At 42.0% G+C, this 25,959-nt stretch overlaps 1 protein-coding gene across 6 annotated transcripts in view; it reads left to right on the top strand.

The window, feature by feature from the left end:
* EPB41L5 (erythrocyte membrane protein band 4.1 like 5) overlaps positions 1-21,110 on the top strand; it is a 51,530-nt gene extending 30,420 nt beyond the window's left edge. For 5 of the 6 annotated variants that reach the window (XM_066323049.1, XM_066323045.1, XM_066323047.1 and 2 more), the window contains 10 exons: positions 8,134-8,300; positions 8,814-8,908; positions 13,885-14,013; positions 14,596-14,657; positions 15,277-15,387; positions 15,947-16,040; positions 16,968-17,045; positions 17,847-17,888; positions 18,270-18,403; positions 19,036-21,110. In XM_066323049.1, coding sequence (XP_066179146.1) covers positions 8,134-8,300; positions 8,814-8,908; positions 13,885-14,013; positions 14,596-14,657; positions 15,277-15,387; positions 15,947-16,040; positions 16,968-17,045; positions 17,847-17,888; positions 18,270-18,403; positions 19,036-19,093 — 970 coding nt within the window. In that variant the 3' untranslated portion in view covers positions 19,094-21,110. The remainder of the gene's footprint in view (positions 1-8,133; positions 8,301-8,813; positions 8,909-13,884; positions 14,014-14,595; positions 14,658-15,276; positions 15,388-15,946; positions 16,041-16,967; positions 17,046-17,846; positions 17,889-18,269; positions 18,404-19,035) is intronic. The other variant, XM_066323046.1, reaches the window with a different exon arrangement.
* Positions 21,111-25,959: the final 4,849 nt, after the last annotated feature.

Below are 25,959 nucleotides of genomic sequence, written 5' to 3' on the forward strand. Positions count from 1 at the left end.
GAAGCAGAGAGGGCTCTACAGCCACTCAGTTTTGGGTTTGTTATGCCTGTTTTTAGGATTGAGAACTTGAGCCTGTCTGTCTTAATATTGTCCAGGAATCTCAGCTTACATGCCAGCTGCTGCAGGATGTAGTGTTTGTATAGAAGAGTGGGAGTGAATGCAAAATACACCTGCATGTATCCCAAAACAGTGTGTCCTAAAGAAAACAAGCTTCTTGGCAACTGATGAATTTTAATTGAGAGTGCAGTGCTTCTACTGTGTCTGTGTTATGTTTCTTTGAGCCATTGTTACTGGAAGTAGCTGTCTTCTGGTTTTACTGTGCTCACTGGAGACAGTACTGTCTGTAATAAAGGGCAAATCCAGCTGTAGGAAAAAGACAACAGCAGCTTGGAGCTGACTCAGGAGTTGAGCTACATTCTGCTTTACTAGATGGGAAGTGGGGTTAGGTTGATGTAATTGCCAGAACATACATATTTATTGCTGGAAGCTGTGACTTGGCTATTGTGCCTGCAAGGGTGTCTGGGTGCTGCTAACAAGATCTCCTTTCAACTGCTACTGTCTTTAATTGGCCTGTTTCTGCATGAATTATCTTTGCTTTCTGTCAGAAAAATAGTCTTCTTTTAGAGAGAGCTTGCCAAAGATTGTTGAGAACACCAAAAATCTTCTGGACTGTGGATTTTGTAGATAGTTAGATTGAAGGGGTTTAGAAGTAAGGTCCTGACCTCCTGGGTTTTTGCACTCTTCTTGGCAGATGCCTGTATTGGCTACCTTGCAACTTAGATCCTTTCCTAATGTCAGTGTTTCCTTTAATTTAAAATGTTAATGCTGCAACTGCCAACAGCAATTTTGCCAGATTGTAGAAAGTACTTTGCCAGATACAAAGGATTTTAGGATTTCTGGATTTTTTTTTTATTTTTTTTTTAAACTTTGATTCATTCTTGTAAAATTGTCAGTACAGGAAAGCTGTACTTATCTGCAGGATCTGAAAATGATCTAGAATATTAGTTGCAAGTCTGGGAAACCTAAAATGTGATCAATGTCTTTCTAAGTTGAGTCTTTTCCCAAGAAGCTCCTTTTTTTTTTTTTTTTTTTTTTTTTTTTTTTTTCCGCTAAATTAGGACAGCAGACAAAGATGTGGTATTTACTTCCTCACTGTGTGATAAGTAAGGAGGTTTTGTGGGGTTTTTACTAGTAGATGTAGCTTTCCCTTAAGCATATACATGAGAGAAATAGTAAAATTAAGGAATGAACTGTTGGGAATTGGAGCCCTCAGTATTCACGGGTCACTTCCTCAGTGTATTTCACAAAACCCAAAATTCTGAATTTACACATGGGTGACTTTTGTATAAATCCTGTCTCTTTTCTAAAGGAGGACTATCCCCGACTGTTAATCATTTACCACTGTTGTGAATCCTGCATGCTTTTCTGCTTGCCTGCCTTAACACGTGTGATCTTCCAACTCAGCTGTCTGCTTGGCTGTTCTGGAACATGAGAAGGTGGAATTTGAGCTGAAGGCCATCTGACCCCTCTGTGTGAACAGCAACAATCCTTCCACTTTGTTTAGATTTGGCTCATTAAGTCGAATCTTTTACATCAAACTGAAGAAATACCTTTGTTTTAGGTATTTCCTTACATCAGTAGTTTACAGAGTGCTTTTTTCCAAGCACTTTTTTGATATGTGACTATACCTTTTATCATTATTATGTTTTATCTCCTAAAACATACCGGTGAAGGACCCTAGTGCTGCACAGACAACAGTTAACAGATCGTTGTCCATTTCTAAAGTATTTTAAAATTTGGCTGGTTTCAGTTAATTGCTTATCCCTGCTGCTTTGGAGATGTTTGTGCCTAAAGCTGTCCAGTTTCCTAGCTAGGGGCTCCTGCATAATAGTATTTTTCAAAACACTGTCTAAAGTGATAAGTGTTTTTTCCCTTGCTCCTCCTTCTAGCTTTTGGAGGGCTTTATACCAGCTGTGGCAAAGACTGGCCATAACTGTGCACGGCATTTCTGTAGGTTTGACTTTCAGGAATTCTGAATTGAAAATTTACAAACCATTATGCCTTCATATGCAAAATTAGAAAGTGAGGTCTTAGTTTGTGTTATGGCCTTTTGTAAGGTGGTCCTTTTCCAGCTAAATTATGTTAATGCAAGTTATAGCTGCAGGCAACTTCTTCAATAGTATTCATCTCTTAGTCACCTAAATTTTGGATGATTTGTTTCTCTACTGTTTGCTCCTGCACAGTAATGCACATTTTTTCTGAATTTCTATTTTCTTCTCATCCTTTTTTTTTTTTAATTTGCTTTAGAATCTGCACTTTCAAGTCACTTTGAAGACTGATATTGCTTATATATATTTCAGGTGTACATTTAGAGCTGCCACTTAAACTTGTTTTCTGCAGATAAAATGCACTGTATACTTGAGGTCTTGTCCTCCATCACATTATTTTCTCCTCCCTGTAAAATGCACATGATTCTTCCTTAGCTCTGTGAAGCGTTTTGAAATATTAAGCGCTTTACATGTACAAAGTGTAAGCAACATATACATGAGAGAGCTTAACTTGTCAATTCGGACTCGTACCAAAACGAGCACGATGCTGTGCAGAAAGGAGTTTATTTGGCAGCGTCATCATGCTGTATTTTGCACGTGTACTTTGCATGCCTCTTCCCTTCAGTATTCACCTTCCAAGAGCAGCCCTTTTCCTTGTCTTTTCGCATCAATCTTTGTGTCCTCACCGTTGCTGTACTTTTCCGCCCTGTTCCTCCTCCGTGCCCGTTGACTAATTGTCCCCCTCCCGCTCCCACCGCTCCAGGCCCGCCGACGCCGCCGGCCGCTGTCACCGTGGTGGAGCCGCGTGGGAGGCGTGGGCCCCGCCGAGGAGCCGCGCCGCGGACGGACCGTGCCCCGCGTTCGTCCACGAGCGCAACGCCAGGAACGCGGGGCTGCGCGCCGCCTGCGCCGGGCAGGCCACCATGACCAGCCTCTGACTCTGCGCCCTGCCGGGGAGCGGGGTGCTTCTTACCCTGAGCTCCCCCTGGGATAAGGACAACGGACCCCAAGCTCGCTATAGAGGGGGGAAAGCTTTTGTTACAAAGGCCTTGCAGATTGTGCTGTTGGTATTGAGTCTTTAGAGGAAAACAACGTATAGACCAGAAGCCGCACATCAGCCTTACTTTAAAAACAGTATATATCTATCTATGTATGCATAATAGATAGATATATTTTTTAAATTGTGTTAAAGGTTTTCTTAATGACCAAAAGATTCGTGGTTTTTTTTTTTAGCTGGGTTTGAGAGCCATTCAGGAGGTCACATTTGTTATAAAACTACCTACACAACTAGTGGGTTATAATATGGTTTGAAAAACCTAAAGGAAATAGAGGATGTAACTGCCCCTCCTTTTGAACCATGATCATGTAAAAATATCTAAGATACATGGTTGATCTGAAAACTAACCTTTTTTTTTTTTTTTTCCTCAATAAGACCTCTTCTGAGAATTGTTGTTTGGAAATGGTATAGAATTATTTTCAATTTTTAAAGAATAAATTTATCAGAATTGTCAAAAAGGCAAAGAGTAATTTTTTATTATTATAAGGTTTTGCTTTTTTCAAATTTTTCTTTCTTTTTTGCTTCTCTGGTCCAGTTGAAAAGAAACAAAGATTTCCTGACAAACACCAGTCCTACCATATGATCCACGAGGTTAATTGTTAAGTCAGAGGTTAAGACTCCAGCTTCATGGCTCATTGGTATTCTTGGGGGCCTTTAGCAACATGAAGAACAAACCTTTACCCTTGAACACACTGTGTTTTCTGAAGTTTGTTGCTTTTAAATTGAAATATTCATTTTCTATTAAAAAAGGAGGAAAAGTTGTAACTGAGGGCTTTTAAAGTTAATTTATATTTAGCTTTTAGGATAAAGAAGTTGTTTGAATGATTTTCAAGTTACTTCATTATGTTTCAAATTGCCACATAGCCCAGAAATAAAAAAACATTATCAGATATCCTGACCTAAAGAACCAAGAAGTAAGTGTCAGTCAGGACATAACTTAATATTGCCTGAGATATTTTCATCTCCTCACCTCCGCATCTGATGGGTGGAAAGAGTTTGCTAATGAAATATGAATCTGTTTTACAACTCTGCTGAAAAAAAGTGTATGAGCAAGCTGTAAACTAACGATCTGTGACACCTCCAAAGCTGATTGGAACAATCTCTTGTGCTTTTTTTAGTTTTAGGTTTGGAATTCTGGGTGTTGTAAACTTGTGGAGTGAAGCAAACCCATTTGTTTCTTATTTATAAAGTTACATGAGAATATGCAAACGAAAATAAGTTGTTTAACTTTACAGTATCATATAATGTCTGTGTAGTTGAGGAGGAAGAAGCCACTAATTTGAATGGAGGAATTTGGGATAGTTTTGTATTTAAAGTGCAAGGATACTGCTGCAGTATCAAATCACTGTTTTATTGCAGAGTTTTATTGCAGGTGTGCTTTTGTCGAGGTCAGGCCACTGCAAGTAGTGACTGAGCCCTTGGGTGTCAGAGAAGTTTTGTGTAGCTGTCGCAGAATTAAAGAGTAGTTGAGGCTGGAGGATGGCTCTGGAGATCAGGCAGTCTACCCCCATGGTAAGAGCAGGTTGTTTGGGACAATGCCAGCCAGGTTTTGAGTATCTCCAAGGATGGAGACTTCACACTCTCCAGTGAACTGTTTCACCAACCTTACAGGAAGAAAAGTCAGGGTTTTTTTCTTGTGGTTAGGGTTATGGTTTAGAGTGGAATTTTCTGTATTTCAGTTTGTGGCCATTGCCTCTCATCCTTTCTCTGGGCCCCCTTGAGAAGAGTTTGACTGTTGTCTTTACTTTCTCCATCAAGTTTTAATACACATTGATGAGATCCTCCTGAGCTTTGTCCTCTCCAGGCTGAACAGTCCCAGCTCTAAGGCTTGCCTCTTAGCTCAGGTGCTCCAGACCCTTTATTGTTCTTGTGACCTTTTGCTGCACTCCTTCCAGTATATCCTTGTGTCTCTTGTCGTGGGAAGCCCAGAACTGGGCACAGCACTCCTGGGTGTCCCTCCAGTGCTGAGCAGAGGGCTGGTGACCCTACTGATGGTCATGGACTACTCTGGAATTTGCAGCGAGTTTGGTAATCAGAACTGTGGCTCAGTTTTTTGTAGCAGATTTTTTCCATGACAGATTCAGGATGGGGTAGCAGCCTGAAACCAATCTGCCTTTAGAACTGGCTTATTTCAGTAGGATATTAGTTGCATGCTTTTGCCACGTGGCTTTGACTCTTGCATACATCCTAAGGGTCCATTGTGCAGGGATTATTTTGGTAAGACTTCATGACTTGGGGAGAATTATTATCTTAGTCTTTGTTAGGGTGAGTGACAACTCTCAACAGGAGACAGAGAAATTGTATCACACTGGTACCAGCACCACCGAGCTTCATTTTTACAGGGACAGGTTATGTCCTCTATGAATTGCAATGAGGAAGCACATGGATTTTTTTTTTTTGCGTGTGACAGATCTTTGCTTAATATGCCCAAAGGTTCTGCAGCCAGCACATTTTCCTAAGCATGTTTTCTTTCCTTTCTTTTCCTGTAGTTGTTGGCTTGTGTATATTTTGCTGTGTCAGTATTTGGAACTATCTTCAAACAAAGGGGAGACAGCAGAATTCTTGGAATATGGGGCTTGATTACAAACCCAGTGTGTGTAAGCTGTCTCCATTTCTAGGATCTTGCATTCCCAGGACTTTTTCTTTTGCTTCCTCACTTTTAAAAGGGAGCACTGTTTTGTGTGTGTGTGGTTTTTTGGTTGTTGGGTTTTTTAATATTGTGCATTTTTGTTTAGGCGAAAACAATTCGAAAAGGCTCAAATTCACTACTCTTCTTACCTTCGTGTGCAATGTTGGTTTCCTCAAAGCCAAGAAAATTAGCAAGGAATTTCGTGCTATTGTCCTTCCTTGCAGAGTCTATGAGAGAGACTATTCTGTGTCACTACCAGTCTGAAAAAATAAATGAGCTTGCATGGTACTTCATGCTGTTGGAAATCAAATTGTTTCCAGGAGAAAAACTTCTTTTGTAAACTTGATTACAGTATTTTGAAGATTGTATTTCACAAACTAGCATGAGATATTGCTTTGCTTTTCAACTAGGAAGTTAAAACCCACACCACTTTTAACAGGGAGCTTTCTCAGTTGTGTTATACTGAGAAAGCATACTGAATTCACAGCATACTGAATGCTGTGTGGTACATATTTATACCAATATATGGGCCAGCCAAAAAGAAAGGGTAATGCAGTAGCTCCTCCCTTAACTGTGTGAGCTCCCTGAGCATGTAATGACTTATTAATGGGTTGACAAACTTTTACATGCACTTTTTAATGCCCTTCATTATTCCTGTATTCATAATTATTTATACAGTTGGAACTCCTGGTATATTTTATCAGCATTTCCCAGAGAGTATTTTGTAAAATACGAAGGTAGAAGTTGATTTGAAGACATAAAGCCAGCACTTATTACTGTGCAAGATTCAAAATATCCCTTTGTGTGTGGGTAAATGCAAGTATATGGGATTCAGTCTCACTTTCCTTGTTGCCTTAATTGGAAGAGCATCTCTTCCTGTTTGTTAATTCTAACAATTAAATCTCTGTATCCATCATTCCCTTTCTGCAAGACTGTGTGCTGTTTGCCTTTTCCCATTAGTGGTGCAGGGAGAGGCTGCACAGGAGGTTGAAAATTTTTCCTATCACTTGCTTTGCTAGTAGCTTCTTATTCCACTGCTTTAAGAGAGTTGAGCCAGTGACCTCAATTTGCCTTACAGCAATTAATTGATTTACAATGATTCATACATTATTAGAACTAGAACAGTGATATCCTGTAATCTGTTTCAGAGGCATATATTTAATGTTAAAAGGATTCTTTGTGTGCTTGAGCTGGAGGGGAAGGAGTTTTTCCTGGAGCCTCTATAGTGACAATGTGGCACTGGTTCCAGGGGCTGGAGAGAGGCATGAGGCACTAACCTGGTAGTGATAAGGGAGAAGCTGGTCTAAACTGTCAAGTAGAAAACTTCCCTTGTCTGTGCTTAAGGGTAGGTTCTGTTGTGGTGGGTATGGGCTTGATATCATTGTTCTCCTGTTTGGGACGGGATTTACAAAAGGCTTTGATAGATTTTTCTTCTTGAATCGATATTGTAGCCAAACTGTGAGAGTTTGTTGATTGTACTGGGCAGCAGTAAAGATGAAGCTGTGTGCACAGGCCGTCAGATTAACCGTTGTGTTGTGCAGCAGTGGTTTAGTGGTTTCTGTGTTTTTTAGTTTGCTGTTAGGATAGCTTTGGCTTTTCCCAAGCTCTAGGGAAATGTATGAGATTCCTGGCTGCTTGCGCAACATAAGCATCATAATATTTTTGGTTTTGTAATTGTTTTGAAAATAAAGCTCGTAGTGCAAAATTTAAAGGAGACGTTTAAACCAGAAACCAAAGGAGGTGAAACAAGTAATCCTAACAGGGTACAGAGTACATGCAGTGGTTCACTTAAAACACTGTGACTGCTGTGGTTTCATTCATGACTCTGCCTAAATGAATGCTTAAGTTAACAAAAAGAATGTTCAGGTAACAAAACTGAAACTGGTTCTAGGTATGCCTGACCATAAGTGTCAGTGCAGTCCTGTGCAGTGCACCCTTCCTTCCCTCTGTTCTGCTTACCAGTGTTGGGTGAAGTACTGTACAAACAGCTTTGTGTGGTACCAACTTCCCTCCCCCTAAATTTTACTTTTCTCTTATAAAAGTCCTAAAGGGTACCTAGCAAAACTTCAGATGTTTGTTCCAAAAAGTGTATTTCATGGATAAAAGCTTCCCTCCTTCTCTCTTCACTTTTTCCACTGCTGTGTGATGCCACAGCAGACAACATGGATGTGTTCTGTTATGAAGTCACTTAGACAGACATGAAATGTTCTGGTTTTCATCTTCCTTAAGCTTGCTGAAAGCCAATGTCTGTTAGTTACCTGAAGCAGTTTTTCTAGATTGTGGCTGATCAGCAGAAGACAGCTTGAAAAAAGAGATTGCATGTCTTAAAGCTTTTTCTTGTTACAAGAAGAGTGGTAATGTGATTGTGCATCTCTCTGCCCATCTTTCTGCCTTTGCAGCACACCTCTTGTTGATTTGCTAGACAGCACAGAGTTGCCAGAAACTTGCGTGGATGATGCTGTGGGCCGTCCAGTTGTTGGCTTGGCAACGGGAGATTCAGAAGAGGCTGTTAATTGCCCACCTCCTGGCACGAAGGAAACTGCTGCAGAAAAAGCAGACTCTGATCGTAAGCAAACTGACAGATTGTTCCCTATTATGATGTGTGAGACCAAGATTAAATAATTAGGTTGATATGAGATTGGTTCCTTGACAACTGTTGTAGGAAGCTCCCTTAGATTACATGCATGAGAATAATTTTACCTATTACTGGAACACTGAGAACAGAGATCCAGAGGAAAAGTCAGTTCTTCATTGGATGTGACTTTGTCCACAAATACAGTAAAGTGCCACCATCTAAGCAATTAACTGTTTGCTCGCTCCCTGTGAGGATGGCTGGGCAAATGAGCTCCCAGGAGTGCAGTGCTGTGATTCGATGCACACAGTTTGCAGGCTTGAAATTTGTACCAGAGCTTGAGCAAGTAGATTCCCCCATAGCTGTGCTTTTTTGCACTACTTGAAAATTATGCAATTGGTATTTAGTAATAGTGCAAGTTACAAGTCAAGTAACTCCGTGGTAACATTATATTATATTATATTATATATATAACATTATATATTATATCTTTTTTGTCTTTTTCAGCATTTGAAGACACATTCCTAAAACTGAAACAGCTGGAGACAGAGCGCAGCAGCCCCGTGCCGACTGAGCGTCCCAACGTGAACATAAACGTGCAGGTAATTAATTGGCCTTCTTTCCCCCTGCTACGGTCCTGAATTTTGTTTAGATCATTCTGAAAAGTCTTCCACTGGCCTTGGTCTGTTTGCAATTCTTCTAAGACTATGAGTGAGTAATACAGGAAAATACAAAAGCTTTATGATGTATAAACCTGTGTGTGAAAGGGCAGTGAGATAAAGATGAGGCAGAGGTGCATGTGCAGACTGCAGCCTGGTGAGATTTTCTAAAATCAGTGGGAGTAAAAGGCATAAATGCTTGAAATGTTTCTCAGTTGTCTTTATCTGTAGGTTACTACCTGCATGGTGTTGGATGGTTCACCCTCTTTTTGGAAGGGCTGAGCTGCTTTCCTGGCATTTTTCAGTTCTGAGAAGGTTGTTCTGACATTTTGTTTTGAGTCAAGTTTGCTGATGATCCATCCCTCCTGTTAAGTTACCAGTTTGTACCTGCTCCCTGATGTAGGTGTTAGTGCTCAGTGTTTACACAAAGAGCAGTGATGTGGTTTGATTTACTGCTCTCAAATCCTTCTGAGCAAGTCAGGCTGCACTTCACGGGCAGCTGAGCCAAAGTACAAGCCTGAGTGCCCTGAACAGGGTGAGGGCTCTCTTCTCCCTCCTTCATCTTCACTCTTTCTTCCCCAGCTTCCCTCTCCTCTCACTGCCAGGAATCATTGCAGGTTTCAGTGAACAAATGTATCTACAAACTGGCAAACAATTTTTTTTTCCTGCCTTTGTTTTGAACTTTTTGTTGAGGTGCTGGATTTCTTTAGGTTTTTAGTTTGCTCTTTAAGTTGGTAAATAGTGAGTTAAATAGGTTCAAGGAAAGGGTCAAAGAAATTCCAGAGCCATGGTGAAAATAAGTAGTGTTGCTAGAAGGGATAGAGAGGCCAGGATCCTCCCTTATAACAGCTGTGAACTTTGATGGATTCACTGGTTATCAGACAACTGCCCCCAGACAGGATATTCTTCTGGGTTTTTTAATTGAGCTTTAAAAAATGAAATCTGGTTTTCCATTGCTCTGCTTTCTCTGATGCAAAAGCTTTGGGAGACTTTTGTGTTTTGGGCAAGCAGAGAGAGTGAAACACCTGGCAGTGTTATCTCTGTTTAGGCTACCCTCCCTTGCAGGGAGGCCCAAGGATTTATCTAACTTTGAGTGAAGCAGCTATGATTTTTCTTCCTCCCTCAATAGTAACAGAACCAGGTGCCAGGAGAGGTGTGTAGCAGTGTGTGTTTGACCTAAGCCCACTCCTAAGCGTTTGTTTTCCGCCTCCATGTGAGAGAAGGCTGCTGCTGTGGGTGGTGCTGCAGTCTGCTGGGCTCATGTCCCCTTTAAGAGCTGCTGTCAGGGCTGCCTGGTGCACCTCTCTGCTTGGTGAGTGCCTTACAAAGATTACCGGGTCTCTAAGGAGATTAGTCAGTGGACTGTAGGTCCTGTTATGCTGAAACACTGCTTCTACATAAGCTAAAGCAAATGAATGCAGTTTATTTAAGAATATTTTAGCCTGTTGAGCTCCACTTTAGTTGACGGAGAGAGGAAAAACATTTAATTGGCTCATTGAAGAGAATGGACTGAAACTGTTTCAGTGGTTTTTAAATCGTGGCTGATTTATAATAAGCAAGCTGAGATTCCTGTAATGAGCTAATCTAACAAACAGCTCCCAATACAGAACAGTCACAGTCATCCAGCTGCTGTCACATGAGGTGCCGAGTAACTTCAGAGGTTGGAGATACTGGGGGAGACAGTAACCTGGTTAGAGAGCAAGAACATTTCCATAACAGAGAATTATGGATCAACAGTATGCCAATATAGGTGGGTAAAACACAGTTCAAGAAAAGATTGCAAATTTGATTAGGAAAAGTGTAGATGATCGGAAGGTTTTTTTAGGGTAGGAGAGATAGAATAGAACTTTTCTGCCCATGATGTAGCTTACCAAGTAGTCACTTGAGACTGTTTATTTAAAAAAGATAGACAAAGATTAGAGACTCTCTGCATACTTGAAATTCCCAATGCTTCAGATTGCAAAGACATGTAGGTTACAGTAGCACCAAATGAGCATACCCTTCAGAGAGGAAGTTTAATGGTTTGGAAACCAGTCCTGAAGAGTGACCTAAAAGTCACTGTTAAAAATACTTTCTTTCTTGCCTTTGAAGGCTACTTTAGAAAACATAGAAGCTTTCATTTATAATTTATCTACTAGTAAAAGAATTGTTTGTGATATCGTCTTCTGGCAGAATTGCATGGGACTGCAATATCTCCACTAAAACCTTGCAATAAGTTTAGGTCCTGGAGCTTGCTGTTATTTCAGAGGGAATGCAGTATTGCAGCATTCTCTCTGAAGGCGTGTGATTATGAATTTCAGCACACGTAGAAACTGTTGCAGAGGTTTGGTAAAATGCATTGGGGGAAAGTGTTTTCTTTCTACTTATGAAGGCAGAGCTGCATCCTGAGCTTCATGACACTGTTATATGCCAACTCACTTCAGCTTTGTTCATTAAAAATCTTTAACTGTTTTCCATCAGAGGACAGAGATGGCCCGGCAGTCATCCTTATGTAATTATATACTTGCAATCAATCAATCCTGATTGATTTCTTTGATAGGGAAATATTTATCTAGCTACCCCTGTTCTTCTGGAGAAAAAGAGGAAGCGAGGGAATGAATGGCTTCATTCTTCTCTGCTGCTCACTGCCAAAATCTGTTGGGATGGAAGAATGCGACTTTGTCCTTTCCCAGCTTTCACTAGTGCAGTGACCAGATCTGACAAAGAGAGCAAATAGCTTTAAATACACCAGTGCTCTGCTTTCATCAGCTTCTGAAGGGAGATGAACAATAAAGGTTCACCTTGTTTGCCCGTGTTCAAAGTCTGCTCCCGAGTCAGAAATGCAAGGACATGAGGGTTTACTTCTTCTGAATTTGTTGTGATCTGTAAATACATGGAAGATGCTCAAAAATGTGCCTGTACTAGGCTCCATCTTCCTGCACAAAGTGATTTTTAGGAGCACCAGGAACACAGCTCAAAAGCACAAAGGATTGGGATCACATGCCTTGTTACTGCCTTTAATCTTTCCTTGTCTTTTTGCTTCGCTGCCTAGCTCCATGTTTTGATTGAAGAATACAGTACAAGTGTAGTTTGTCTAGTCCATGGAAATTACAAATATTCCTAATGAGCTAGAATAATGACAAAACCCAGCAGCTTTACCATTTTGTATGAACAACTGAAATGTCTTGTAAATTAGACATCTTGAGGCATTAGCAGGTGCTGGATGCTTTTCCCTCTAGCTACATGTTTTTTTCATTTAAAAAAACCTGTATGACACCTATGTTTTTTTCAAGTGCAAAATAGGGTTGAAAAAAATGGATCGTTAATCTTGAGGGAAATATTTCCTTGGCAGTATGAAATTCATACTCCATTAAATTAAAAAATTCTATGATAGTACTAATAAGCTTTCCAAAAGTAGGGAGTCTAATCATTAATACACTAGAGTGACCTAATTAAATTGATTGTTCAGGTGGAGGAAGCTTAGAGGAAGTTAAACAATAAAATGGTACTTCAGGCACCAGTGTACTGCTGTGCTCAGTTAAAATGATCAGATTTACTGTACTAGTGGAAGAGTGCATTCAAAATGCTGTGCAGGTGTTGTCATACATGGCATCTGCTTCAGTGAGGTCCAGTGTGAAGACTTAAAGATTATCACAGTTGGCTGCTGCAGCTGTACGAATAACGTTAATTTTGGCAATTCCAGCAGCTTCTCTAAAATGAAAGTACTTTAATGCTTAATAATTATTAATCTTAATTAATTATGTGAAGGTGCACCTCTTAATATCTGCTGGCAATAGTTATTAGCAGCACTTGGTTGTTGGTTCTCATAGCTTTTTATGTTGACAGTGACGCTTGGATATTTTGTGAAGTTCATTGCTGACAGGGTCAAAATTTGAAAATGTATTCTCCTTTAGATAGTCTCCTAAGATCCTATTTGGATGTCCCAAAAGGTGATGTAGAGGGAGACAAAAAAAGGAAATATTTTTTCTCTCTCTAAAAACCAAATAACTACAAGTTCTCACCAGGGTCTCCAGGAAATGTAAAAAGCTGAAAGAGAATGGAGAGCTGTGGGAGGACAGCTGTTCACCTCTTTTTAACTCCTCTGCTCTGCTCTCTCTCTGCAATGGGCTTCATTCCTCCTGGCAGTAGGTGCAGGTAGAAGTGCAGCAGCATTGTCCCTGCTCGGGGCTGTCCTGCAGCACTTGGCTCCTGGGAAGAGCCTTCCCTAGACCGTGGCATATGGTGAGGAAAGCAGGACTCTGTCTCCCCCTGCTGAGTCATACCCTCAGAAGGAAGGTCACAGGGTTTAGTTTTCACTCAGCTAATTAACTTCTGCTACTAATCAAATAGCAATTAGTAGATTGAATGCTTAATTAACATTTTATAATTAAGAAATGCAATTCTCATAATGAAATATACTGTCGTGAAAGGTATCTCAGTCTTACTTCTCTTCATGTTGTATCTGGCTGCCAGTTTGCTCTGATATAATCAGTGGTGGGAGAGGTTGTTAGTAGCACATTAATTAAGCTCTTGGTCTAACTTATAAGTGGATTTTAAATTAAAAATCTTCCCAACTTGCATTTGAGAGTAAATTACCAACTTTTACTTAGGCTGCACGGACATGATATAATGGCTGTTGTATTGATCTCCTATCAGTAAACTAGGCTGCAGTTTTAGGATGCATTTCATTTCTTGCACACTGTATTTTTAGCCCAGCAGTTTGCATATCCACATATAAGTATTGTGCTTTTTTTACTTTGTGTTGCTGTGACATTACAACTGAGTTCCAAAATAAAGGAAAAATTTGCTTTTTTCATATCAATATAAATCTGCTGACATTCCTCTGTCTTCAGAGCCCTGTTATTAAGAGATGTTGATAAACTTCAGCCCAGACTTGTCCATGTGGAAACTGCTTCTGATAAAGATGTTTTCATGTCTAGGATGAAGTGGTGAAGTTGACAGATAAATGTCTTAACAATGCAATTGAGAGCCCAATCGTAGCGGCAAAGTGGCTTCCAGCAGATCTCAAAAGCAATATCCTGAAGGCCCAGGCAGAAGCGGTGCACAAGGTAAATACTCAACTGAACAGAGCTGTGACGCTCTCAAATGTTTATTTCTCTTGAATTGCCTGATGTTGGAGAAGGTAAGGGCCTGCTGCCCTTGCAGATAAGGGTGTTCCAAGAGCCTTGTCCAAGGCAGAGTCAGAAGGCTTTCAGCCTTTCTTCACAGTGATAATAGTCCTGTACTAGATTGGTTGCCCAAGGAGGAATTTCTTAATTTTTTTGGTGGTAGTCAACAGGTAACAGGACAAGACCCTGTGCAAGCCTTAATTTGAGATGTCATTGAGACAGGTAACCTCCAAAGGTGGCCTTCTAATCAAGCAATTATTCTGTCACTAAGACTGGGTTTCTTGCATATTGTAGTAAATTCCTTAGCAAATACTGGTATTTTATTTGGCTTTGTTGGTGAATTATTTTTATTTCTGCACTGAAATTGTCACATGGAATTGATTTTTCTAAGTCCTGAGCTGTAGATGAACAGCACATTTTTTGTTGGGATAGAGACACTCAGCTCTACTGTGAATCTCAGAACTGACACAGGATGGAAACAGGTATCAGAAATTTATGTCTCTGTTCATTTCTTCCTGTCAGGTTGGAAAAGATGACAGCGTGACAGGTGTCAAGAATTCCAATATTCAGGAGGCTGCTGCCAGGTAGTGAATAGATTTCTAAGAAACGTGGTGTAGTTACCCCACTACAGAACTGAGAACCTGCAGTTAAGTGTGGTCTGCCTGCGGCTCAGTTGTCTTTGCATTTTACCTTGCATGGGGTACCTTAACCTCATGGGTATGAAGTGGTTTTGAGATGAAAACCAGGGTTATAACTGCTAAATTTTATTATATACAAGATAATACAGATGCTCTTTATTCTCCCATACTTTATGACCATTGTTACAACAGCTATTTCAATCACTAATTATTCTGAAATGTGAACAGCTTCACTGTGGGGAGAGCAGATGGGTCTGTTCACAATAGGTGTTTACTTGTGGAGAAAAAATTGTATATAAACCCCTGACAATGACAGTTTCCTGAGAATTACTAAATATGAAATGATTGCAGGCATTGAAAAAGTTGAAAAGGTTACAACTTCTATCTTCTTGACCATTTGTGAGGATGCACCTGTGGCAGACCTCAAAGCAGAGGGTGATACTGTAAATAAAATGTACATTAGCAGTCCCCAAACTGTGTTGTAACAAGTGATTCATAAAGAGCTTTCCGTGGAAGGTTGTACACCTGTTTTCTGTTTTGTTTGTTTTTTGTTGGTCTGTGCCAGGAACATTATCCTGTCAGGCAAATCACAGAGCAGTCCCCCAGCAACCAGTCCGGTATTTCAAGATCCAAGAGAGCTGCTGAGAGCAATCCCTGCTTCAAACACCTTTGTTCCGTAAGTGATTCTGGAGAAACGTGTTTCTGGGGTAAGGGGACCACGTGGATATTATGATGAAAAGGCCTGAAAAGATGAGGAGCAGTCGCTGAGCATTTAGGCTACATCTAACTAAGCGGGTTTATGGATGCATTTTTAATTACTGTTGCAGCAGTTAATCAGTGTAGGCCAGGCCTCGGGGTGAGTATCCTTGCAAGCAGTAGGGATCTCTCTCATCTTCCGAAAGGACTGAGATTCCTGACATCCTGCTGCCCCTGGCTCTAAAGAGGAAGATAAGAGGATGACAGGAAAGGCTTCAGGCAAATTAGACACAAGGGCTGAAGAAACTCCTTTGAGATAGAAGATGTTGATACTGCTGGGTCTATACACAGCTGTAGCTGGAACTGAGAGAGAGACAAGGAATCTGTGGAGGTAGTTGGAAGGCGTTTACATTAACATACAAGCATCAGTCTTTTGTCTGCCTCCGTGGAACTGGTGTCAAGGTTTTGAGCTATCTGGGAAGCAGCGCTGTTCCATGCTGTCCAGGCAGGGTGCTAATGAGAATGTTTTCCCCTTCCAGTAATACGTTGAATGAGGACAATGCTGACTCTAACCACGAGGACCTGCTAATTCCAGCTAATCTGGCTCCAACTGAGGAGGCTGCTGTTTCAAAGGTATCACCACCTGCCAGCCTGGAAGGTTTCTGTGTCACATTCTGAGCTCCCGATGCCTCCAGGCAAGCCCAGCAGACCTTGCTGCATGCCTCTCATAACTCTGTGAATGCCAGGCGCTGGGGAATGCCAGAGAGTGCTTTCTGAAGCAGGCAGGGACACTGCACAGATCTTTCCAAAGGCCATTTCTGCGTGTCCTTTCCGGTTCGTGGTATAACTCTGATTTTTCTAAACTGGTTGTTTTTCTCACACTAGCGGGGAGCCCCTTACATCCCAATGATTTTATGTTCCAGTGAGGAGACAGTAGGGATGAAATTCTGACATAGGCAGTTCCCATCAAAAGAACCACAGAAGGAAAAGTTGAAGTTTAGATGCTAATTTTTTATTCTACTTAGCTTAAGGTTTTTTTTAACTGGACTCCATGAAGAGCACCGATTTGGAGATTAAACATTCTTCTGTCCTTCTCCAAAAGAAAAGCAGAGTCCAATAGCATTGGACCTGTGCTGCCTTTACTTGAGCAGACTGACAGGTTGTTCTGGATGACTAAAACACCCTGCTCTGTAGCTGTTGGGCCTCTAGACCAGTATTATGTTGTTGATCCCATTGAATAATCATAAATTTCACCGAGTTCAAACCCCCTACTCCAGACTTTGCTGACCTTTTGATGGAGCAGTACCCCACCTTCGCAGAGGGGAAGGGACAGTTTCACTGCTTGCTTACTGGGCAATGATGTTGTTTCCAGTACTTTAATGAGAATAAGGGAAATTAAAAGGCTATTAAAAAAGATCAAATGGAAAGACTTGAAAAAATAGGCTGATGAAAAGTGGTGTTCATTAAAGATACTGGTCTATAATTCAGGAAGACAGTAGTATTCAGTCGACCTATGTGGTTACTACTGGGAATTCAATTCAAAATTGATTTATTCCATAGAGCACTCCAGATGACCAGGACGTTTCCTTAACATCACTGACAGAGAATCTAATTGACTTTACAGAAGCCACACCTCGGGTAAATGTATTTCAAACCCAAACTTCTTCCTTTGCACATAACAGTGATTTTTTTACTCATGAACTCTTCTCTGGCTTTAATGTCCATCAGCCAGGCTTGGATCTGCGGCAGTGGAAAGAAGTGATGGACAGGGATCACTGTTCGCATGGCCCCCAGCTGCAGGGTGGCTGCTCTAGGGGTGTAGGCTTGACAGCTTTGCAGGGGAAATGAAGGAACCTGAAGAGTGAACCTGTATGTGTCCACAGGGTCCTCTAGTTCTGTTTTAGCAGGGCTGCAAGTGCCAGCCTGCTTCTCACACTTTTAGGGATTATATTAATACATAATTCAGCACTTATATGGGAAGATGTATGTACATGTCTGTATATCTGTATAAATACAGATACACACACAAATACTTGAAAAGTAAACTTGTAATACTAATCAAGCCTCTTATATAGATAAAAAGAAATCTCTTATAATCTGTGCTGGCAAAGTGGAGTTACACTGTATGCACCAAGAGAAAGGGGGAAGAAGGAGAACGTTTAAACTCTTCACAGTAGTGTGCTCTGTCCACAAAGCACTAGAAGATGATAAATTCTTTCCTTTGGAAGGGAGCGCTGAGTTGAAACTGCTCCCAGTGAGTGTCTGGCTCTGTGCTCAGTGGGTGCCACATCTCCACCTAATCACTAACGTGATTCAAAGGCTAACGAGGGGCAAATATCTGAGATTATTTTGGGGGAGGTGTTGTTTTGGGCGGCAATGCTATTTTGACAACTCAGCTACCTTCAACCTTTTAATCGAGCTTTTGTTTGCTTTTCGTAGGTGTCTTCTCAGCCCATTGTAACACCGAGGTGGTTAGTGCCAGTGAGTTGTTTGATCATTTCCTAACAAAGAAAAAAATGAAAGCTTTTGTCATGATTAAGAAATGGGAGTTCAAGTTAAATAATAATATGCAATAATTTTAATAGTTTGAGGGTCTACAAAGTAAGGTCTTCCAGACCAAAAATAAAGCCAGCTAATTCAGCTGGAGTAAATCAGACAACATACCCTGTTAATAGTTAATTTTTGCTGTATTGTACTGCCAATAAAAGCCATAAAACTTCTTAAAGAATTTGTATTTAGTAAAGCCCAGGCTGGAGTTTAATGAATCCTATTTTTTTCCATTTATAAGTAAATCGTATTGAAAAGTTAGCTTGTCTTGTCCTGGCTGGTGTTTGAATTCCTTGTTTCATTCTTCCCCATCAGACGGGACTGATTTCCAACGGGCCTTTGGGAAACAGTGTTGCCTTATCTTTGAAGGCAGTGAAAGGCAGCACGGAGACCCTGATGTCCTCAGCTGGGTTGACACCATCCCAGCAGACACCCGAAGTCCTTGCAAGGTGAGGTCTCCGCAGCTCATTCCACAAGTCTGTGTGGGCACTCTTACTGCTTCCACTGACCTATTAGAGTGGCCATTTAGACACATTGCTAATAGACTGTCTCAGTTTATAGCATCTGAAATATTACAGATCAACTGATGTGTGTATATTATAATTTCACTTCAGTTTCTTTCCTTATCTGCTCACATGTTCTAATGCTAGACTAAAGTTACAGTGCAGAAAATTTTTCTGAGAAATCTCTTTACAGTGTTTCAGTACCAGAGGATTGGTGGGGGTGGAGAGGGATGCCTCCCAGTTATTTCCAAGCTATAACGGTGTCAAAAACCCAAACTGGTAGAAGCCTTTTCCCCTGCTAGTCCATTCTGCCGTGCTGGTGAGGCAGAATGATGGCAGTGATGATCAGGCCCTGCAGTGACTCACTTTAAAGAATCTCAGTGGTGCTTCTTTGTTTAAATTTCATTCAGTTTGCTCTTCTGCAGTTGTCCATTAGAAAGGTTTGTCCGCTGGTCTCATTAAGATAGAAGGGGAACAGCCATGAATGCTCTTTGAAGCAACGCTCTCCTGTAATCCATCATGGCAGACCTTTTTGGAGGAGGGTATTTACAGAGCCTTATTTTTTCCCTCCCTTCTAGCCCAGTTACTGAGGATGCTACAATAAGAACAAAATGTTTACTCACCACTGAGCTCTAGAAGAAGGAGTCTCTGAAACTCTCACCTTGTAAAAACTCAAGTCTTCTAACATGTCTCCAAGGGATCCTTCCAAAAAACTTGCTTGGGATCAAACTCGTGCTGAACGGGAGTCAGACAGCCGGCTGGTTTGCCAGGATCTACATTTATCACAATCTAACTGGAATTGCAGCCTGAACCGGGATGTAAAACCACATGCACATTTGATCTCCCTTGGGAGAAGCGAAATGTCACACTGGAGCTAGTTCTGAACGGAGGAAAAGAAAACAGTAGTGCTCTGCTCGTGCTGGGTTAATTGTTCCTTACCCTGAGCTGGCTCTGGTGCTGCTGGAAGGTGTCGCACGGGGCCCTGATGGCTGTGGAGTAATGAACGTCGCAGGCATGAGGAGAGCTCGCAGGGCCACCTCGTGGCCGTGCCCTGCACAGGACTCTCCGTGGTGTCACTGTCCCGTACAGCCAAGGACATTTTCTTCTGTGTGATTATTCCCTCTGGTTTTCCTTCATTTTACCCACACATAATCTCCTTTTTGGCCTTAACCCCCTAAATAATCTTTGCACACCCTATTACATGAAAATCTAGTCCATCAGTGACCAGCTATGTAGACTGGATTTGAGCTGCTGCTCATTGCAACCAGGAAAATGCAAACTACCTGCCAAACAGCTTGTAGCATTAGCAGAACACACAAAGGTCCCACATTTGACACTGATCATTTCATTTCCTACATGATTCAAATACATGCATTTTAGACTAGAGATATGTATGTTTTAAAAGCCAAAGCAGTGAAGGTGTGAGGGCAGCTTACTTCAGGAACTGCTTATTGATTAGTATTGTTGTCTTCTAGGACTAGAAAGGAAAAGAATTTTCTTGTTTCTCTTCATGCTGTTTCTGGGTGTTTTTTCTATTTGCTGTGCTTTAGGAATACTTACCAGGTATTTTTGCAGCATGAGAGTACAACTAGATCAGTTCTTAACACCACTTTGAATCCTGTTCCAAGTGTCACCTAATAGTTGTATGTGGAACAAACAATAGAAGGACTAGGGTGAAAATTGGGAAAAAAGGATGAAAAATTCCCATAAACAGTTCACTTCTCTGTAGAAGGAAGGTAAGAGCACACACTCCACAGAGCAGGTGAAGGTCTTTGGGTGCTCAGGTGAAGTTTGGGATACAATGCATACAGTTCAGAGATCATTTGAGCTCTGGGCAGCAGTATCATCACATGGACCCTGGGGATACAGCCTGTGAAAAAAGCAATGCAGAGTCAGAGGGAGGAGAAACAAAGATGGTGAATCCCACACCTAACAGGGAAGCACAGATGAAACTGTGTCTTTCTTTCTGAGGGAGTGGTTTGTACATATGACTGGGGTTGGAGAGTGTTTTCTACATAGTGCTGCTGTTTGTAGATACTTACATGCATGTAGTTCTTAGAAACAAACTTAAATGTGAAAATTGCTTCTGGAACCTGTATGCACAACTTCTTTTCTGCCCATTGGCTGCATGCACGCGTGTCAGTGTAAACAAAGGTTTGGACCAAACCACTATGGGTTATGCAAGTCAGCTGGGCCCGGCAAGGCTGCTGCATTCAGACCAAGGTGTTCATGCTGCTGTTGCTCTCCTGCTCTTTGTAAGGTGCTGGATGCGAGTTCAGGGAGAAGCCACGCGGATTTTAGATGGCCTGCTGCCACTTCTCAAAACCCCTGAGGCCTTAACAGAGGAATGTAGGGACCAGAGGAAGCTGGTAGGACTGACATACCAGAGTGACTGCAGGCAGTGATTTGCAGCCAGTGCCTCAAGAAGCGGGAATTCAGGATTGGTGGCAGGTGCTGCGGGTGCCCCTCCAGCCAGCACACGGGTCCCGCTCCCGCCCTGCCGAAGAGCAGAGCACTGCCCCGCACCAGGCACACAGGGTTCCTGCTCCCAGCCCTTCAGCTCTCTGCCACTTCCAGTTGAGTATTGGCTTTTTTTATACTTCTAAATCTGAGCCTTACTGCTTATTAAAATGTAGATGATTCCTGATTTGAATATTAAATGTCTTGGTCTGGATTAATAATGCAGTTGCCAGCAAAGTTCCTGCAGGAAAAGGGAAGCAATGGCTGCAACAGTCTGCTTCCTGCACAAAGCCAGGACTGTGTGTGGAAACTTGGCACTTGCTATTCATCTGTTTGCTCAGCAGCTGAGCTGGCATTCACCAGCTACATGTGTTGGGTTTGTAAATAGACAGAATGCAGTAGCATTTTCTTAGGCATGTTTGATATTTGGCTCTTCCCATTGGGTTCAGGAGCTCTGTGAACTGTCAGCTTGAATCCCTCCCAAAACTGGAATAACAGAAGTTTACAGTTTTCCAGCACTGCGTGTTGAATACCATCCTTAGATTCCTCCCAAGCCATCACAGCAAATAACAAGTAAATAGCGTGTGGTGAATATGTCCCCTAAAATCTAAATGGTTCCAAATAACCAACTGTTATTTCACCATGGTCAGGATAGCAGTGGTTGGAGAAGAGTGTTGTGATTACACACATGCACACACAGAGAAACTTCAAAGGGGTGAGGCTTTCCTCAATTTTCAGAGGACTAATATTTAAAATTTCACATAGAAATGCAAACATTTCAACTAGTAAATTTGGAACCTACAATATCTAATAGATCTGGGGCTACAAACTCAACTCTTCCCAGCAATATCTGATACTTGGAGCCAATATTCATTCAATTTATTTTGATGTAGCTTGCTTAGCTAACCAAATCATGGCTTTATATAGGGAGCCTGGCGAGACCAAAGTGACAGAGGTTTGTCATCTGAACATCCTGCGGTTTGGCATCACTGTTCTGCTTTGCAGCTAGAGGTACTGTGTTACAGCATGACTGACTAACAGGTAACATAGTATTAGTCATCACCTGCATTTTATCAAACACCAACTGGGATAATAGTTCCTACAGTGAGTGTTATAAAGTATCAGTTAATGCCTATGTGCTACTGTTAAAAAAAAAAAAAAAGGATTTTCCTACCATTGCTATCATTTTCCTACCATTTCCTACCATTGATTGGTTTACTGTAGGGTCCAAGTATTTTCTTAAAGTCTATTTTTTGGTATTTATTTAAAGAGATTTATAAATAAAACTTTTCTGTAAATCTGGTGTCAGGATGTTGACAGGTCTGCCCCTCAGCTGTAAGAGTTGACAGGAATGAATGAATGCTAAGTGATTTCATCTAAAAGTAAGTGATTTTACTCCAGTCACACTCTGTGGAGTAAAAGGTTTTATAGACATCTTGGTGTTTATAATAACCACATCCCAGCCCTTATCTCAAACTGATTAACCTGAGAGAGATGCATTTCAGTCTCACCCATTTAAGACCATCAGAGTCTGCATGTGCTGCATACATTTAGAGGCTTAGGACATGGGCATTAAAATGTGGGTGTTGAGGCTTCCTTGCACCAGAATTAAGGGAATCTCTTCTTTATTTCAGTGGTAATAGTTTCATATAAGTTATATGACATAAATTACCTTATCTGTTAATGAGTCATGGTTAATGACTTAGCTTGAATGTATTTGATTTTAAACCTAAATTTTACTCATACTTTGTTGAACAGAGACAGCTATGTAAGACAGTTTTGGACAATTTTTTGGACACAACTTCAGCAAGAGAATTTGCAATCTTGTTAGAGCAGCTCAGGTGAACAGTTGCTGCTATGTGTGGGTCTGTGTACAAACTGTTTGCAGTCCTTGCCTGCTCTCCCTTTGTCTGCACCCTGCTCCTTCCTTCTCATTTCATGAAGCAAAGATGTACTGTTGGGATGAGCACGTCCTTCACAAACAGCACTGGATATATTTTTCACAGTGTGAACATATTCTGGTACAATCCAAATCTACTGGTGAAGTGATAGCAGCTCTGTTCCACAGCCAGCTAGCATTTAAAGCTCTGTCTGGGCACATAGTGTTTCTGAGTTTAGGAAGTTGTAGTATCTACATACATATATATATATGTAGCTGTTAGACACTGTAATGTCACTGCTTTCAAATGCAGCTGGACAATCGTAACTTTTCAACCAAAAAATAGACCAATATATGCTAATGGCCTTTCAATGACGCAGGTGTGGTCTGGGTGTGTTTGCTGCAGGAGCTGGCAGCACAGACCGGGGTGCGGCACCCTCCTCACAGAGCCGTGGCAGAGGCGGAGCTGCAGTGGCTCCTCCTGGCAGTGCTGGGGGAGATGCAGGTGCTCAGCCCGGCCCCTGAAAGCCAGGGCCCGGCTCCGTTTGGGGCTGGCCTGAGGAGCAGCACTGCCACACCCACAGAGCCGGGAGCCACAGGATTCTTCTGCAGAATTCACCTCCTTCTGACTGCTTGGCTTGAGCACTCTGCTCCATAAACACACACACACACACCCTACCTATATAACTGGACAAACTTATTTTTAAAGTATATAAGAATATTTTTTTAGCTAGATTTGTTTTGTTAAAGCTGCACTAACTACTGTATTTTTACTTTTTATATGTAAAGCTTGGCAATAGCTCTCAATGTATAATTTATTTGTTGGGTTTTTTTATAAACAAAGTGCACCCTCTTGCTTCTGTTTCACAATGCTGGTGACGTATGAACTGTCTTAGGCACTGCACTGAGATCTGTATTGAAACTGTACATGGGAACAAGTAGATCTGTAGTCCACTCAACCCAGTCCTGGAATGTTTATGCTGTAGTTTTGTCTTAAATACACCATGTCAGTGCAAAAGTCTTGCAGAGTCATCTTTAAGCCCCATGTTACCCCGGCACAGTGTAAGGGGTGGGTCAGCTGGGGCTTGGGACACCGGGTTGCTGCTCTAAACTTAGCCTGTTGTCAGTTTAAGCATGACTCAGGACAGCACTTAACTTGCAGCTAGATGCTAAGGAATGAAATGCCTTTTTTCCTACAGAGCTGAGATTGGCCAGGAGGACTGTCAGGTGTCCAGTGCCTTTTAAAACTAGTCCCAAGCGTGTGCCCAGGGGAGCCCGAGCTGCCCAGTGTGGTGCCAGCGCAGGCCAGTTAACTGAGCACCCTCACTCTTGTCCCCAGCAAGGGACTGGGCTGTGTTTTCAAGTGCAGCAGCACTAAGGATTGTTTAAAGGAAACTTTACTCCCAAGCCCTGACTTCGGCTAAATGTTAAAAAAGGCAGCAAAGGGCAACTAAAGCCTTTGATCATCCCTGTTTCTCAAAAACTATTTGGAATGTATCAAAAGGAATAGAAATTATTCCATCCTAAGGACTAAGCTCATATGAAATAATTTCTCTTGTGGCATAATTTGTTGTGTAGGTCAAACTGTGATCCCACTGATAGATCCCTGAATTGTTTTTCAAATCCACTTACAACTCAAAACAATGAAACTTTTAGGTTTTTCTATTATTAACTGAAAAAACCTTCTTTGAATAGCTGCATTTTAGAAGAAAATATTTCTGCCATTCATACATTTCATACTATGTTCAGAAACCAAATATCAGTTAAAGACAATGAGTTTGTTAAGATGTTTAACATTCATCAATTTGTTCCCTTATATACAATTTATGATACAGCAGCACATCTTGTGTCTCAGATGAGGTTGCCAAGAATGCTGCATCCTTTTGCCTTTGTTCTATGGATTGAATTCCTCTGAGCATATCAGATACGTGCAAGGATCCCTGCTTTTCAGAGGCATTCTAAACAGCCAACTTCACTGGCAGCCCCTTCAGTCCCAGCCAGAAATGGTATGTTGTGTTTTGTTTCTAAATATTTGCCACTAGCTGGAGTAATTCCATTCATTATTTCATGCAGGCCACTGCCGAGCTCTCAGATGGCAGCAGCTTTTAGTCACTCGCTTGGGCTTGGGATGAATTCTCATTAACTGCTACAGTTACAGAGAAATATCATAAGCACATCCACAAAGGTTCTTTTCTCCTTCTCTGAAAAGGTGACTGCAGCAGGAAAAGAGGAGTGAGATGCTCTGAGAACCCTTTAGGTGTAGCTGATAGCACTGGTTGAGGTTTGAATGGGGCGATGACGCAGGAAGTGTCACGGTGGTGTGAGCAAGGATTGTGTCCCTAGGTCTGGACACTGGAGGGTACCTGAAATATGGGTGGTGCATGCCCAGAGTGGACTGAGGTGCCAGGCACTCCTGTGGGCATCTGTGGGATGCAGTCACTTCAAACCCCAACCCCCTTCCCTTCCAGCTTGAGCTTGCTCTTGTTTTTTGAACACCTGGGAATGGGCCACAAGGGGAGAAAGAGCCTCCAATGGCTTCAGCACTGCTGTAGCACAGAGCCCCAGCTCAGGATCAGGGCTGTCTCCCCTTGCACAGCACTGCTGGGGCCGAATGTGGCTCCGCCTGCCCTGAGCCCCATCCCTCCAGCCAGGCCTCTCCTGAGCCCCTGCTCTGCTTGTCCTGGACAGGGGCAGGGAACTGCGGGGCCCTTAGGGCTGGCCCAAGGGGTTTGGCATCTTTTAGGTGAGGGAGTGGGTGTGGTGCTGACCGTGCTGCTGCCCCCACCTGACCTGGCACACGGGCAGAGCCCAGGGGAGGGAACAGGGGAGATGGGCACACTCCAAGCTGCTTTTTCCTGCCCGTGCCAAGCCATTGCCTTTGGGCTGGCTCATGTCCCGTCTGCGTTGGCTCTGAGTAAATGTTAAACCCTTCGTGGGGCTGCCAAAGGGAAGAGAGTTTGAGGGGGCAGGAAGAAAGGAATGGCAGAGGCTGGATGGCATTTTCCTGGGGCTTTTGCACATCCCCAGGATACCGCTACCTGCCAGGAGGCCTTTGCGTGACTTGGAAAAATCACTGGTTTATTGTTGCCCTTTCCAGTTAAATTTCCTTCCCTTGTCAATCCTAGATAAAAGGCTGTATGTTTCGGCAGCTCTCGGGGTAATG

The sequence above is a fragment of the Sylvia atricapilla genome, chromosome 7 (genome assembly GCF_009819655.1).
Source record: "Sylvia atricapilla isolate bSylAtr1 chromosome 7, bSylAtr1.pri, whole genome shotgun sequence".
NCBI lineage: Eukaryota > Metazoa > Chordata > Aves > Passeriformes > Sylviidae > Sylvia > Sylvia atricapilla.